General features: G+C 47.8%; 2 protein-coding genes across 2 annotated transcripts in view; both read right to left on the bottom strand.

Annotated features, from left to right (window-relative positions):
* Window positions 1–7231: 7231 nt before the first annotated feature.
* On the bottom strand, window positions 7232–11289 carry LOC141171631 (indolethylamine N-methyltransferase-like). Its single transcript, XM_073655302.1, has 2 exons — window positions 11086–11289; window positions 7232–9522 (listed from the first exon to the last, which is right to left on the bottom strand). Exons 1-2 carry the CDS (start codon window positions 11172–11174, stop codon window positions 9099–9101), a joined length of 513 nt encoding a protein of 170 aa, XP_073511403.1. The 5' UTR covers window positions 11175–11289; the 3' UTR covers window positions 7232–9098.
* Window positions 11165–16008, bottom strand: part of LOC141171632 (indolethylamine N-methyltransferase-like) — a 114989-nt gene continuing 110145 nt past the window's right edge. Inside the window, exons 3-4 of the mRNA XM_073655303.1 lie at window positions 11505–11663; window positions 11165–11293 (exon numbers count right to left, since the gene is read on the bottom strand). Of these exons, the coding sequence (XP_073511404.1) occupies window positions 11624–11663 (40 nt within the window). The 3' untranslated portion in view covers window positions 11165–11293; window positions 11505–11623. The remainder of the gene's footprint in view (window positions 11294–11504; window positions 11664–16008) is intronic.

Here is a 16008-nt window from a genome sequence, read left to right as displayed (position 1 = left end):
CCCTATATAAACCTAGGGCTGAGGCAGGGTTAGTGAGTAGAGAAGAAGTAGAGACAGAGAAAAGAAGCAAATATAGGAACAGAACATCAGGAGCTCTGTGGGAGCAGTGTTACAAGGAGTCAGGGGCTGGCAGCTGCAGAGCTCGCCCTGACTGAGAAGATTTCTTACCGGATCCGGAGTCCGAGGCTGTGGGGACTAACTCCTACCCAGCAGCAGAATCCGTCAGGTAGGGGATTCCAGATCCTCTGGCCAAGAAACCCGAAGGCACGGTCACACGCGTGGGACCAGCACCGCCGTCGTGGAGCGGAAGCTACTAGAAGGCCCCGAGTCACCGGCCATACGGGTGAGCACCACACGGTACACTCAGGGACGTGGGCTACTTATACCCGCCTCTAGCAAGGTAGCCAGAAGAGTACAGTTAGTTTGGGAGGCCTACAACTCCGCCTGGCCAGGGGAGATCCCATCTGCTCAAGGACTGACCAGGCCCCAATCGCTAGCCAGTACTCCGGGAGGGTCTATCTTTGACACCAGTAAAGACCCTGAACTACACCGTACCGTCTCCGAGTGGTTCCTGCTACCCCCATCATCCACGTCGGCTGCCCTGAGGCCATACCCCTCCCGTTGGGGGTTATACTATCACGCTGCACAATCCTACCACCGGCCTCAGCGGTCTGCCCTGCAGCAGCAGCTCCTTAGCTATACTCAACGGGTGGTGTAGTCGTCCAACATCTACCGCTGATACATCGCCGCTCAGTTTGACTCCCTGGGCATGGACCGGGTCACCGCCACGAGACTACAACCCTCAACAGATCCGGCTCCGGGTAAGCTCCCGCATGCGCAACGCAGCGCGACACAGGCCCAGGGGCGCGTCACTTCCACGCTGCCCTGGTGCGGTGGCAGGGGGTAATAGGGCTGGGGTTGATGTCAGCTTATAATGCCAGCTGACATCAAGCCCAGGTTAGTAATGGAGAGGCGTCTATAAGACACCCCCATTACTAACCCCATATTCAAAGTTAAAAGAAAACACAAACACCCAGAATAAAGTCCTTTAATTGAAATAAAGACACAATCCTTTATTGTTCTAAATTAAACCATACTTACCATCACGCCCATTCCAGCTGAAGCCAACGATCTCCTGCAATAAAAGAAAAATAATAAAGCAACATCATCCTTACCTTTCCATGGTTCCCACGACAGCTTCAGCTCTGCTACATCGAGATGACAGGTTGGACCGCAGCAGAACGCCGCCATCCAGCCTGTCATCCCGCAGACACTGAGAAGCGCAGGCATGCTTGCGCTCTGCAGTGTCTGGCTGTGACGGCATAAAGATGAGACGAGTTCATGTCCAATGAACTCGGCGCACCTCATGCACGTCACTGACAGCGTGGGAAAATTCTCACGCTGAAGCGCTGAGTGCAGGAGAATTCTCCCACGCTGTCAGTGACGTGCATAAGGTGAGCTCATGTCCAATGAACTCAGCTCACCTCCTGCACGTCACTGACAGCGTGGGAGAATTCTCCTGCACTCAGCGCTTCAGCGTGAGAATTCTCCCACGCTGAAGCGCTGAGTGCAGGAGAATTTTCCCACGCTGTCAGTGACGTGCATAAGGTGAGCTCATGTCCAATGAACTCAGCTCACCTCCTGCACGTCACTGACAGCGTGGGAGAATTCTCCTGCACTCAGCGCTTCAGTGTGAGAATTCTCCCACGCTGAAGCGCTGAGTGCAGGAGAATTTTCCCACGCTGTCAGTGACGTGCATGAGGTGAGCCGAGTTCATTGGACATTAACTCGGCTCATCTGGATGCCCTCACAGAGAGACACTGTGGAGCGCAAGCAAGCCTGCGCTTCTCAGTGTCTGCGGGATGACAGGCTGGATGGCAGCGTTCTGCTGCGGTCCAGCCTGTCATCTCGATGTAGCAGAGCTGAAGCTGTCATGGGAACCATGGAAAGGTAAGGATGATGTTGCTTTATTATTTTTCTTTTATTTCTGGAGATCGTTGGCTTCAGCTGGAATGGGCGTGACGGTAAGTATGGTTTAATTTAGAACAATAAAGAATTGTGTGTTTAGTTCAATTAAAGGACTTTTTTCTGGGTGTTGTGTTTTTTTTAAATACTTTACTAGAAATTCATGGTGGTCATGTCTAATATTGGCGTGACCTCATGAATTTTGGGCTTAGGGCCAGCTGATAATGCCAAGCTGGCCCTAACCCCTTTATTACCCAGTGAGCCACCGCATCAGGGCCCTGGATGAGTTGGGTACAGCGCCAGAAGATGGCGCTTCTATGAACGCGCCATTTTCTGGGGTGGCTGCGGACTGCAATTTGCAGCGGGGGGGGCCCAGAAAGCTTGGGCCTCCCTGCGCTGCAGATTCCAGCCCCCAGCTGCCTAGTTGTACCTGGCTGGACACAAAAATAGGGCGAAGCCCCACGTATTTTTTTTTTAATTATTTCATGAAATTCATGAAATAATTAAGAAAAAAAGGGCTTCCCTATATTGTTGTGTCCGGCCAGGTACAAATAGGCAGCTGGTGGTTGGGGGCAGCCCGTTCCTGCCTGCTGCACCTGACTGGACACAAATATAGTGCGAAGCCCCACGTCAATTTTTTTTTAATTATTTCATGAATTTCCTGAAATAATTTAAAAAAATTGAAGTGGGGCTTCGCACTATATTTGTGTCCAGCCAGGTACAGCAGGCAGGAATGGGCTGCCCCCAACCACCAGCTGCCTATTTGTACCTGGCCGGACACAACAATATAGGGAAGGCCTTATTTTCTTAATTATTTCATGAATTTCATGAAATAATTAAAAAAAATTGAAGTGGGGCTTCACACTATATTTGTGTCCAGCCAGGTACAGCAGGCAGGAATGGGCTGCCCCCAACCACCAGCTGCCTATTTGTACCTGGCCGGACACAACAATATAGGGAAGGCCTTTTTTTCTTAATTATTTCATGAATTTCATGAAATAATTAAAAAAAAAATACGTGGGGCTTCGCCCTATTTTTGTGTCCAGCCATGTACAACTAGGCAGCTGGGGGCTGGAATCTGCAGCGCAGGGAGGCCCAAGCTTTCTGGGCCCCCCCCGCTGCAAATTGCAGTCCGCAGCCACCCCGGAAAATGGCGCGTTCATAGAAGCGCCATCTTCTGGCGCTGTACCCAACTCATCCAGGGCCCTGGTGCGGTGGCTCACTGGGTAATAAAGGGGTTAGGGCCAGCTTGGTATTATCAGCTGGCCCCAAGCCCAAAATTCATGGGGTCACGCCAGTATTAGACATGACCGCCATGAATTTCTAGTAAAGTATTTAAAAAAAACACAACACCCAGAATAAAGTCCTTTAATTGAAATAAACACACAATTCTTTATTGTTCTAAATTAAACTATACTTACCATCACGCCCATTCCAGCTGAAGCCAACGATCTCCTGCAATAAAAGAAAAATAATAAACCAACCTCATCCTTACCTTTCCATGGTTCCCACGACAGCTTCAGCTCTGCTACATCGAGATGACAGGCTGGACCGCAGCAGAACGCTGCCATCCAGCCTGTCATCCTGCAGACACTGAGAAGCGCAGGCATGCTTGCGCTCCACAGTGTCTCTCTGAGAGGGCATCCAGATGAGCCGAGTTAATGTCCAATGAACTCGGCTCACCTCATGCACGTCACTGACAGCGTGGGAAAATTCTCACGCTGAAGTGCTGAGTGCAGGAGAATTCTCCCACGCTGTCAGTGACGTGCATGAGGTGAGCTCATGTCCAATGAACTCAGCTCACCTCATGCACCTCACTGACAGCGTGGGAAAATTCTCCTGCACTCAGCGCTTCAGCGTGAGAATTCTCCCACGCTGTCAGTGACGTGCATGAGGTGAGCCGAGTTCATTGGACATGACCTCGGCTCATCTTTATGCCGTCACAGAGAGACAATGTGGAGCGCAAGCAAGCCTGCTCTTCTCAGTGTCTGCGGGATGACAGGCTGGATGGCGGCGTTCTGCTGCGGTCCAGCCTGTCATCTCGATGTAGCAGAGCTGAAGCTGTCGTGGGAACCATGGAAAGGTAAGGATGATGTTGCTTTATTATTTTATTTTTATTACAGGAGATCGTTGGCTTCAGCTGGAATGGGCGTGACGGTAAGTATGGTTTAATTTAGAACAATAAAGAATTGTGTCTTTATTTCAATTAAAGGACTTTATTCTGGGTGTTTGTGTTTTTTTTAACTTTGACTATGGGGTTAGTAATGGGGGTGTCTTATAGACGCCTCTCCATTACTAACCTGGGCTTGATGTCAGCTGGCATTATAAGCTGACATCAACCCCAGCCCTATTACCCCCTGCCACCGCACCAGGGCAGCGTGGAAGAGCGAGGCTAAGTGCCAGAATTGGCGCATCCTATGAATGCGCCATTTCTGGGGCGGCTGACGGCTGGTGTTTCTAGCCTGGGAGGGGGCCAATATTCATGGCTCCCTTCCTGGGCTATTAATATCAGCCCCCAGCTGTATGCCTAGCCTTTGCTAGCTATTAAATTAGGGGGGACCCCACGTCATTTTTTGGGGGGGGTCCCCCATTTTAATAGCTAGTAAAGGCTATGTATTCAGCTGGGGGCTGATATTAGTAGCCTGGGAAGCTCCGTGGGTATTACCCCCTTCCCAGGCTTCAAACATCTGCCCCAGCTGTCTGCTTAACCTCCGCTAGAGACTAAAATTAAGGGGAACCCCACGCCAATTTTTTTAATAATAAATCCTTTATTTTAATACTAAATGACAAGTACAGTAACCAACACTATCACTGTACTTCATATATATGTGACTGACATGTTTCTATCTATCTAATCTATGTGTGAAGCTCTATTCTGTCTGTTATAAATTGTCGGGTACAGATGGTGAATTGCCGGCCGGCTTTCTTAAAGAGACGGTGCATGAAAACACTATTATTTTTTTAAATAAATCCTTTACACTAAATGACAAGTACAGTAAGCAACAATGTCACTGTACTTCATATATATGTGACTGACTTATTTCTATCTATCTAATCTATGTGTGAAGCTCTATTCTGTCTGTTATAAATTGTCGGGTACAGATGCTGAATTGCCGGCCGGCTTTCTTAAAGAGACGGTGCATGAAAACACTATTATTTTTTTTAATAAATCCTTTATACTAAATGACAAGTACAGTAAGCAACACTGTCACTGTAATTCATATATATGTGACTGACATGTTTCTATCTATCTAATCTATGTGTGATTCTCTATTCCTTCTATTCTAAATTGTCGGGTACAGATGCTGAATTGCCGGCCGGCTTTTTTAAAGAGACGGTGCATGAAAACACTATTATTTTTTTTGATAAATCCTTTACGCTAAATGACAAGTACAGTAAGCAGCACTTTCACTGTACTTCGTATATATGTGGCTGACATGTTTATATCTATCTAATCTATGTGTGAAGCTCTATTCTTTCGGTTCTAAATTGTCGGGTACCGGTGTATGCCGCTGCTGAATTGCCGGCTTTTCATGTTTCACTGTTGGCACTGTTCCCATCGATTTGGGCAATCACTGTAATGCCACAACCACCATGGCTGTGGCATTACAGTGAGTGGCAGACAATCCCTGCATGATTGGTGCTCTAAATAGCACCAGACATGCAGGACACGCTTTTGGTGCACGAACAGTTATCGAACATAACCTCGAACAGCCGAATTTTTTGCAAATCATTCGGGTTCGTCGAACAACTCGAACACCGCCCAAAACAGCTCGAATTTGAGATTGGCGAACAGTTCTAGTCGAACACCGCTCATCTCTACTGCCATCAGAATGATTAGGTGAACCGTTTGGCCGAAACCTGTCTGCTGTGTGTGGTGCCCCTATATTTCATATTTAGGATTTTTGGAATCTGAATGCATTTATGATATAAGATCTAGAGCACTTATTTTAAAATAGGGATCTTTGCAAGTATTTATATGAAAATGATTTTCTAGGACACGTAATACATGAAACATTTTATTCTGTAGACTGAGCAATAATATTATTATATACTAGCACCTTGCACTAAACACAAATTACAGAAATTACCAGGACTCTCAGAACTTGAGCAAATAATATCATAGATAAAGCCCTGCTACATAGGAGGATTATAATGAGGGCAATCTGGGCTACCGCCTGGGGCCACGGGGCTCCAGAGGACCCGGGGCTCCGGGGGGTCCATGGCGAGATTGCCTCATTATAATATGTGTGGCGCCGTGGCACATACCAGCAGTAAGAGGCCCGGACCGCTCCCCCAGCAGCGGGACACGGCCGCTACTTCTTCTTTAGCCGGGCCAGCACTGCACCTGTTAACTTCCCTGTGTGCTGGCCCGGCCGCATCACTGCTCGGAGACACGGCCCTGTGCGCGGCCGTTTCTGCTAGTTTGACGTCACGCAGTGCGCGCTGCACTGCTGCACCGAAGAGCTGGAGGACTGGAGCCGAGCCGGGGGATGGTGAGTGTGTGTGAGTGTGTGTGTGTGTGTGTGTGTGTGAGAGAGTGTGTGAGAGTGAGTGTGTGAGTGATTGTGTGTGTGTGTGCGCAGGCAGATATCATTGTGTGATGTCTGTTTATATGTATTTTTGTGTTTCAATGTGTTTATGCGTGTATGTATGTATATGTCTGTATATGTTTGTGTGTGTGCGTGACTGCATGCAGCTTCCCGCTGTGTATAGATGGTGCCATGCGGCCTCCTACTGTGTATAGATGGAGCCGTGCAGCCTCCCGCTGTGCATAGATGGCTACGTGCGGCCTCCTGCTGTGTATAGATGGCTATGTGCGGCCTCCTGCTGTGTATAGATGGCTACGTGCGGCCCCCTGCTGTGTATAGATGGCTACGTGCGGCCTCCTGCTGTGTATGGATGGCTACGTGCGGCCTCCCGCTGTATATAGATGGCTACGTGCGGCCTCCTGATGTGTATAGATGGCACCGTGCGGCCTCCTGCTGTGTATAGATGGCTATGTGCGGCCTCCTGCTGTGTATAAATGGCTACGTGCGGCCTCCCGCTGTATATAGATGGCTACGTGCGGCCTCCTGATGTGTATAGATGGCACCGTGCGGCCTCCTGCTGTGTATAGATGGCTATGTGCGGCCTCCCACTGTGTATATATGGCTACGTGTGGCCTCCCGCTGTGTATAGATGGCTACATGCGGCCTCCTGCTGTGTATAGATGGCTACATGCGGCCTCCTGCTGTGTATAGATGGCTACGTGCGACCTCCTGCTGTGTATAGATGGCTATGTGCGGCCTCCTGCTGTGTATAGATGGCTACGTGCGGCCTCCTGCTGTGTATAGATGGCTACGTGCGGCCTCCTGCTGTGTATAGATGGCTACATGCGGCCTCCTGCTGTGTATAGATGGCTACATGCGGCCTCCTGCTGTGTATAGACGGCTACGTGCGGCCTCCCGCTGTGTATAGATGGCTACGTGGGGCCTCCCGCTGTGTATAGAAGGCTACGTGCGGCCTCCCGCTGTGTATTGATGGCACCGTGCGGCCTCCCGCTGTGTATAGATGGCTATGTGCGGCCTCCTGCTGTGTATAGATGGCTACGTGCGGCCTCCCGCTGTGTATAGAAGGCTACGTGTGGCCTCCCGCTGTGTATTGATGGCACCGTGCTGCCTCCCGCTGTGTATAGATGGCTATGTGCGGCCTCCTGCTGTGTATAGATGGCTACGTGTGGCCTCCTGCTGTGTATAGATGGCTATGTGCGGCCTCCTGCTGTGTATAGATGGCTACGTGCGGCCTCCCGCTGTGTATAGAAGACTACATGTGGCCTCCCGCTGTGCACTGATGGCACCGTGCGGCCTCATGCTGTATATAGATGGCTACGTGGGGCCTCCTGCTGTGTATAGATGGCTAAGTGCGGCCTCCCGCTGTGTATAGATGGCTACGTGCAGCCTCCTGCTGTGTATAGATGGCTACGTGTGGCCTCTTGCTGTGTATAGATGGATACGTGCGGCCTCCCGCTGTGTATAGATGACTACGTGCTCAATATTAAGCCATACAATTAATGTAAGGCTATGTGCCCACGATTCAGAAATGCTCCGGATTTTTCCTGAGCATTTCTGCATCTCCCTGGCAGAAAAAACGCATGCGGATTGTACATGTGTTTTTCCTGCCAGGGACATGCGGATGTGAAGCGTTCTTCACATGCATTTCTGCATGCGGGTTGTCAAGCGCTTTCCAAACAATTTTAGCATCACTTGGAAAAGTACTTGACAACTTGGTCACACTATATAAATCCATGCAACCGGCATGGATTTATATAGTGTGACCATAAAAGAATGGTAAAAAATAAAAAATAAATATATACTTACCTTCTGATGGTCTGCCGACGTCAGCGGTCGCGTGACCCGTCACATGACTAAATGACATCACCACAGGTCCTTTAGTCTACCACGAGCTGCCGGCAAGCCAGGACGAATCGGATAAAGACACCGGGGGCCATCAGAAGGTAAGTATAATATTTCTTTTTTATTTTATTCCTTTTTTTACAGGTTCTATGGTACCCGGGTCCGGTGGAGAGTCTCCTGCCCTCCAGCCCCGGGTACCGTACGCACATTGAAACGCATGGAATCCGCATGTACAGATGAAGTGATGCGGATTCCATGCATTCCAATGCTAGTCAATGGGGGCGAAAACGCCGCGCTTTCGCAAAATAATTGGTAGTGCTGCGTTTTTTTCCGCAATGATAATCCGTAACGGAAATTTCCGCAGCATGTGCAAAGCACATGCGGATTATCATTGGGGAACATGGCAGACCGTCTGCCAAGTGTTTTTTAAGCGTTTCTGCAGCGGAATTGCCGCTGTGGAAACGCTTAAAAAACGCATAGTGGGCACACAGCCTAAAAAAAATTATTATAATTAATATATTAATATTGTGCCAAATTAATTTCACCTGAACTATCACAGGGGATCATGTGACGTGGTACATCAGGTGTGTGTGGGGGGGGGGGCCCGCACCTTCTAAACTGCCCAGGGCCCTTGCTACTCTTAATCCACCCCTACTCTATATTTGTTATATACTGTTTTAAACTATTATATAGAGATCTTAACATGCAGACTCAACTTTTAGGTTTCTTTACTTCGATTTATTTCTTTTTGTGAGCTGCAATAAATATGACGGCCTTATAGTCAGTAAGGTCACTGACAGCCGTTCTCTTCTTAACATTACAATTGTCAATGACAAAACCTGCTTCAGCTATAGCATTCCTGACCAAATCCTCATCATATGTGAAATAATATAGCTTGTATTTCCCAACTGTGAAATATGTTGCATTTAAGGAGCCAACTAATATAATGTGTCCTCCAGGTTTCAGCAACTTTGAGAACTTCCTGAGATATCTCACGTAATTATTCTGATCTCTGCTAATAAGACCTAATAGCCAAGCACTGATGACACAATCTGCTGGTGTCAAGATGATCGGATCCATCATATCTTCTTTCTCGAGGTCACATTTCATAACATGATGAAGGACTGATCGCACTTTTCCTTCTTTGTCCAGTAGCTGATCACTGAAAGAAATGGAAAAATGGATTAAAGTGTTTTGTCCATTGTAAAGGATGGCATTGGAGATTAGTGGTTAAATCAGTACTAACAAAACGAAGAGAAAAGCATACTGTTATGGGGACGGTTGCAAACAACTTTATTAATAATGGAAAGCAACCGAACCCGGGGTCCGCGATGCAGCCTGGAAGACTGCGGCCAAACACCTTCCAGGCAAGAAGGTAAAACAACCAATTAATATATTAATCCCTCCAGTGTTACTGCACACCGAGACGGGAAAAGGGATTCGCATTATCTCTGTTAACTGCACGAGAGATGTGCGACAAACAGTGTAGCCGCAGCCCTGTTAACTCCACAGAGACGAATACGTGCTCCCAGCCGGTGTGCTACCAGACTGCGGAGTATCTCTCCAGGTGGCTAACAGGCGGTGCCAGGAATACGGAGTCCACAGTCTGCTCGGGGTATATAGAGACCCCCTTGTCAGAGCCAGACTGTCAAACGGCCTCCAGCTAAGTCTGCCTATCCCCAGCTAAACCTGCCTGTCCGAAGCTAGAGCTGCAAGAGAGCACGTGGAGCCCAAACAGACAAGCGTCCACACAGTAACACAACCTTAGCTCAATGATCAGAGTGCACCGCCATGTTTGTGGGCAGGCTATTTAAAGACTAAACCCTGCCCACCGTCGCATTATTGGTCGCACTACTGATGACGTCACCTGCGGCCAATCAGGTGGTGCCAGGTCACCGGATCAGCTGACACCAAACCACCAATCACGGTCCGCCATGTCACGGGCATGCTCAGTGCAGTTCATCCTGGATTTAGGCTGTAGTAGGCCTGTTCCCCTCCGCAACCGATGCTTAACATTACTAGGAACAAAGATCCGAGAGACAACTTGTACATCTCGTGTACCAGCTAGGCGTTGGGACTGATGGTGATGCTGAGCAGCATCTGCCCTGGCTGGACCAAAATAGGAGACCACAGAATTCACTGATGATTCTGAACTAATTTCAGATCCAGCAAACACCTGACACATACATTCAAACAATACTGATTTAATACATTAAATTAATGTCTTGTGAAACAACCACAGGCTTCTATTAGGTCAAAGGAAGACTTAACAAAGGTTTTAGCTTTTTTAAGGATGATTTACTCTTTGGACATTTGTCCACTGCAAAGGTCAACTACTGTGTTTGCTATGTTTCTGCACATTGGCTTATGTTTACTACATAAGTATCTTTTGGCTTTTTGGCTATACAATTGATTTCTCCAAACTTATACCTTCGGATATAAGTCCTGATGGGACCAACAAGTGGATGGAAAAACGCAATGTGAACGCACCCTTACGGATCAAACATAATGTGTCTTGTTATATTCTCCCAACATTACCCTTTAATGTGTAGTAACATGATGGCTAATCTGGATCTGAGTAGATAAAGGTAGCGACATTTGAAATCTGATTTTTAATAGAATATAAATAAGTTAAATAGCAGATATACTATTTTATATCTTATAAATTCACCTTCATATCCCTATTTTGAAAGCAACCATGACAATTTTTTTACAAATACCTCACCTGCTTTCTTCCATCTCAGCATGGAGTTTTGCGGCATGGCCCCAATCAAACGCTCCTGTACGTTCGTCCACCCATCTCTTCAGCTCCATGATACATCTGTCTCTGAACTTTAGCACGATGATGTGCTTGAAAAAGTCACAGGCTGCAAACAGATGATGAATCACGTAACTAGTAGCGAGGTCAGTCAAGATGTCTCCTGTAACATGACCTGCAAGAAAATTTCTAAATGGTGAAACATGCAAACAAAAGGTAAAATCTGAAATAACAGGATTTCCCATTATCTACATGCATTTCTCCCACTAAAAAATAATTCTCTGAAATCTGGAAAGAAAACTAAAACAAGGTGTTATTTACTAAAATAAAACCAAGTTATTCTCTGTTCATGGAATAAGGACAACTACAACTTGCTGATTGCTTACGATTCGACAACTGGGACCATCAGTAATCCTTAGATTGAAGCTGTGGATCTCCAAGAATAGGGGATGTGTAGACTCGTACAGAATGATGTGGATGTGCGCATGTTCAATCCCAGCTCCATTCATTGTCTATGAGACTGCTGCAGAAAGCCAAAAAGCCTCCTAAAAAAGAAATTTTCCCAAATTGTATCTGGTTATTTACAATTGTAACCATAAGAAATAGAACAAGATTAAAGTACATACCCTCTGTGAAAGTTTTTGTAAGATGGGCAATTTTATGGAATCCTCTCCAAAGGCTATGTGTTTGTTATCTGAAAAATAACTCTCCAGACTAGTGTTGAGCCACCCCCGTAGTGTTCGAGTTCGGTTCGGTTCGTCGAACACCCGTGTGTTCGCCGAACTGTTCGTCGAACTGTTCGTCGAACACCTTCGAACACCATTAAAACCAATGGCAGGCAAACAAAAACACATAGAAACACATAGAAAACACCTTCAAAGGTGTCCAAAAGCTGACAAACTGCTCAGAAGACATAACTAACACATGGAAAAGTGACAAGTACATATAGTCATGCGAAAATAAAAGAGGTGGAGGAGTAAAAGGAGGGGGAGACACAGATATAGGCATGTCATGCCCTTCTAAAATCCAAAAAGTGAGAAGCCGACACGGCCAGTCCGCTCCTGCCCGTGCCACCTCCGTGTCGCCGGGTTTGTGCCAGAGCCGCGGTGAACCCTGATGACCAGCCCCCCTCTCCCAATACTGGTGCCTGTCCGCTGGTGGGTCGAGCGAGCCCCCCTGTGGTGGAGGCAGCTCTAAGCTTTTTAATTTAAATTGTCTCTCTAATTTGAATGAATACACTTTAAATCCATTTACAAGGATCTATTGGAGGGCAAGTCTCATGCCAGCAGCCGCGTAATTCCAGCTCCAGTAGCGTCCACTAAAGCTGCTGCAGTTAAAAAGCTTTTATAAGGATCGAGCTCGGCTGTCCACCGCAAGGCATCCTACTGCCAGTCCCAGCCCCTATGCCTTGGGGTGCCTCCTGATGCTCTTCACTGAGTATCCCATGGTCCCGAAGCATTTCCTTTGAAAAAATTAAGTGTCTAAACTACAGGTGGTGTAGCTTGCTTAACAGCCGGGATAATCCGCTGACTAGCAGACACTGCTACTAGGCACAAAGTATTTCCTGGGCTAGATGCAGTTAAAAATTTGTAATTAGATACTCTCGTTGGATGCTGAGAAAGCATTCCATAGAGTCTCCTGGCACGCCATATATGATTCTCTTAAAAAGCTTGGGGTAGGGGTCTAGGGGACCCTTTTATAACCAAAATCACGGCCCTGTATCACAATACGTCACCTAGGCTGAAGATAAATGGAACTGTAGCACCCTGAGGGCTCGGTTGCTACAGAGGTATTGCACCTCACCCAGAGGTGTGATATCTCACTCTCAGGTAAGGATGGAGTGTGGATCAGGACCCGACACCTGCATGCATTACACCACATTGCCGTGGGGCAGGGCGACCAATATGCCTCTGAGATGGGCATGACAGTCCCTGTCCCTGGCTGGAGTGGGGGGAGGGAACACTGAGTAAGGGGAACCCTGTAGTGCAGGAGTAGGGAGGAAGCAGTTCCTGGGTGCATTGAGAAGGGAGTATAAAAGGTGGGCACCATCTTAGTTCAGTGCAGAGAAGTCTGAGCAGAAGTGGCAGGGAGCAGGGGCTCTGCATGAGCTCTGCTCCGGAGGCGGGCCTAGTAACAGAGGCCCAGGCCTGGAAGAGGGAGAAGGAAGGAAGAGGAGCGGAGAAGGCTCCAGGAACGAGGAATGAAGGGATCCCAGGGGTGCGGACGGGCGAGTCGCCACGGCACGCCCGAATCCACCTGCGTGGAGGGGTCAGGCCAAAGGGGGAGACCGGTCCCCGAAACTAGTGGAGGCAGGAAACGACCCTCAGCTAGAAACCGGAGGCTGTGACATTTTATGTGGCGCAGCCCCTCGCTACACCTGCTAGGAAGGCACCACATAGGGTCAGGGAAACTGGCGCCAACTTTACCAAGAGGAGGCCCGAGGCAGCCAGACAGAAGGGTTGGTAAGAAAGGCCAGACAAAGGACACACAAAGGGGGTCCTGTGAAGCGCTCCAAAGTTATCTGGGAGTTGTCTGAGCCCCTCACCTGGTGAGCACAGTACGACGTGGGCAGCCGTTACCTGCAGACGTGGTCTGGATAATAAGAACTGTGAGTAAAGGCCCTGGACTGCAGCACTGACTCCGTGTCGTTACTGCTGCTGCCCTGCACCATCACCCCCATCCTCCGCATACACTGCCCTGAGGCTATACTCCTCCCGTGGGGAGTTATGCTACGCTCTGCTGCACCCACAACACCAGCCTCAGCGGTCTGCCCTGCAGCGGCGGTTCACTCTGACCGCAATCCACGGGTGGAGTAGTCGGACATTTAAACATCAAAACCACATAAATAGTTCCGCCACTGGTTTGACCACCCTGAGCCACGGAACCGGGTCGCCGCCACGAAGACTACAACCACCAGCATCCACCAAAAAGGGTCCGGCTCCGGGTGTCCCAAGGCCCAGGGGGTGTATCAGAACATTTTCATCACCTTTCACAATCACCAATGGGACAAGGCAGGGATGTCCTCTGTCCCCTCTCTTATACATCCTAGTGACGGAGCACCTGTTCTCATCAATTCGCCATAACCCCAATATTAGGTGGATTGAGGTGGGAGGCACCGAGTACAAGTGCTCTCTATTTGCTGATGATGTCCTAGTATATATCACTCAATCACATATATCCATCCATGCTGTTATGGCTGAAATAGATCACTTTGTTACATGGTCAAATTTTAAAATCAATGCAGCGAAGTCTGAGGCCCTCGATGTCTCCCTCCCCAAATCCATATAGGATTCCATCCAGTCCAACTTTCCCTTTGCCTGGCCCTCACAGGGTATCAAATACTTAGGAATTCCTATTCATAGAGACCTCTCCCATCTATGTTATCTTAATTTTGGGCCCTTTATTGAACAACTCCATACAGACCACGGTTGGCAAGTTAGAACTGTAAGATTCACTACGTGAACCACTGGTGTTTTGTGGAAAAGCACATGTACACTGCGTTCCAAATTATTATGCAAAAAGTGTTTAGGAGTGATAAGGGAAGAATTTGTTTGTTTGTCAGTTAAACTCATTGATGGTGATGTGTGTCAGGGCTCTTTATATCACTGTAAGCAATTGCAGACACCTGTGCTAATTAGTTTGGCAGGTGTGTCCAATGAAAGGCAAGACTACTTAAGAAGGCTGTCTCACATTATTAAGTAGCCTACATTTTCTGCCAAAATGGGAAAGAAAAAGGATGTGTCGGCTGCTGAGAAGCAACAAATTGTGGAGTGTTTAGGTCAAGGCATGACTACAATCAACATTGTGCGATGATCAGGATGAAGTGTCTTGGCAATCAAGAAGTATGTAGCTGATTCACAGTACACACGTGTGCGTGCTGATAAGGGCAAATTGAGGACTCTTTCCTACAGGCAATTACGTCAGGTTGAAAGAGCAGCGGCAAAAAAGCCTTGTCATAGCAGCAGACAAGTTTTTGAAGCTGCTTGTGCCTCCAACGTCCCCCGAACAACAAGATGCAGGGTCCTTCAGAGGTTTGCAGCTGTGCATACGCCATCCTGTCGACCTCCTCTATCCACTTCACACAAGCAGAAACGGCTCCAGTGGGCCAAACATTACATGAAGACTGATTTCAAAACTGTTTTGTTCACGGATGAGTGCCGTGCAGTGCTCGATGGTCCAGATGGATGGAGTGGAGGATGGCTGGTTGATGGACACCCCACGCAAACACGGCTACAGCGCCAACAAGGAGGAGGTGAAGTATTGTTTTGGGCTGGAATCATGGGGAGAGAGATTGTCGGCCCCTTTAGGATCCCTGAAGGCGCTAAAGATGAACTCCATAATGTATGTGGATTTTCTCAAACAGCACTTCCTGCCATGGTTCAAGAAGAAGAACCATGTATTTCACAGCAAGATCATTTTTCTGCATGATAATGCACCATCTCATGCTGCACATAAAACATCTGCATCTCTGGCTGATATGGGCATAAAAGGGGACAAACTTATGGTGTGACCCCCATGCTCCCCTGACCTCTACCCCATTCAGAACCTTTGGAGCATCATTAAAAGGAGTGTCTATGATGGCGGGAGGCAGTTCACATCTAAGCAACAGCTCTGGGAGGGTATTCTGTCCTCATGCAAAACAATTGAAGCAGAAACCATCCAAAACCTGACAAATTCAATGGACGAGAGAGTTCAGAAGCTCCTTTCGAACAAGGGGTCCTATGTGAAAATGTAACATCACCTAGAATAAAGTTTTGAGTTGAAAACTGTTTGATTTCAGTTTCTAACAACCTGCTAATGCTTATAATTTCAAAAATGACCATTTTTTTGGTCTTTATTAAAATGAAAAGGTTGATCGAAAAGTTTGGGGGATCTAAGAGTGTGGCAACC

This window comes from Phyllobates terribilis, unplaced genomic scaffold, assembly GCF_046119375.1.
Source record: "Phyllobates terribilis strain yellow unplaced genomic scaffold, ASM4611937v1 Scaffold_12__6_contigs__length_324123572, whole genome shotgun sequence".
NCBI classification, from domain to species: Eukaryota; Metazoa; Chordata; class Amphibia; order Anura; family Dendrobatidae; genus Phyllobates; species Phyllobates terribilis.
This window is presented reverse-complemented; position numbering and strand designations above follow the sequence as displayed.

Bases quoted from the DNA above. Each gene is read 5' to 3' on its own strand.
- LOC141171631 (XM_073655302.1), bottom strand. From the start codon at position 11,174: ATGGAGCTGAAGAGATGGGTGGACGAACGTACAGGAGCGTTTGATTGG. The intron at 9,523-11,085 runs GTGAGGTATTTG...CATTTCTTTCAG, and splicing joins GCTGAGATGGAAGAAAGCAG to TGATCAGCTACTGGACAAAG.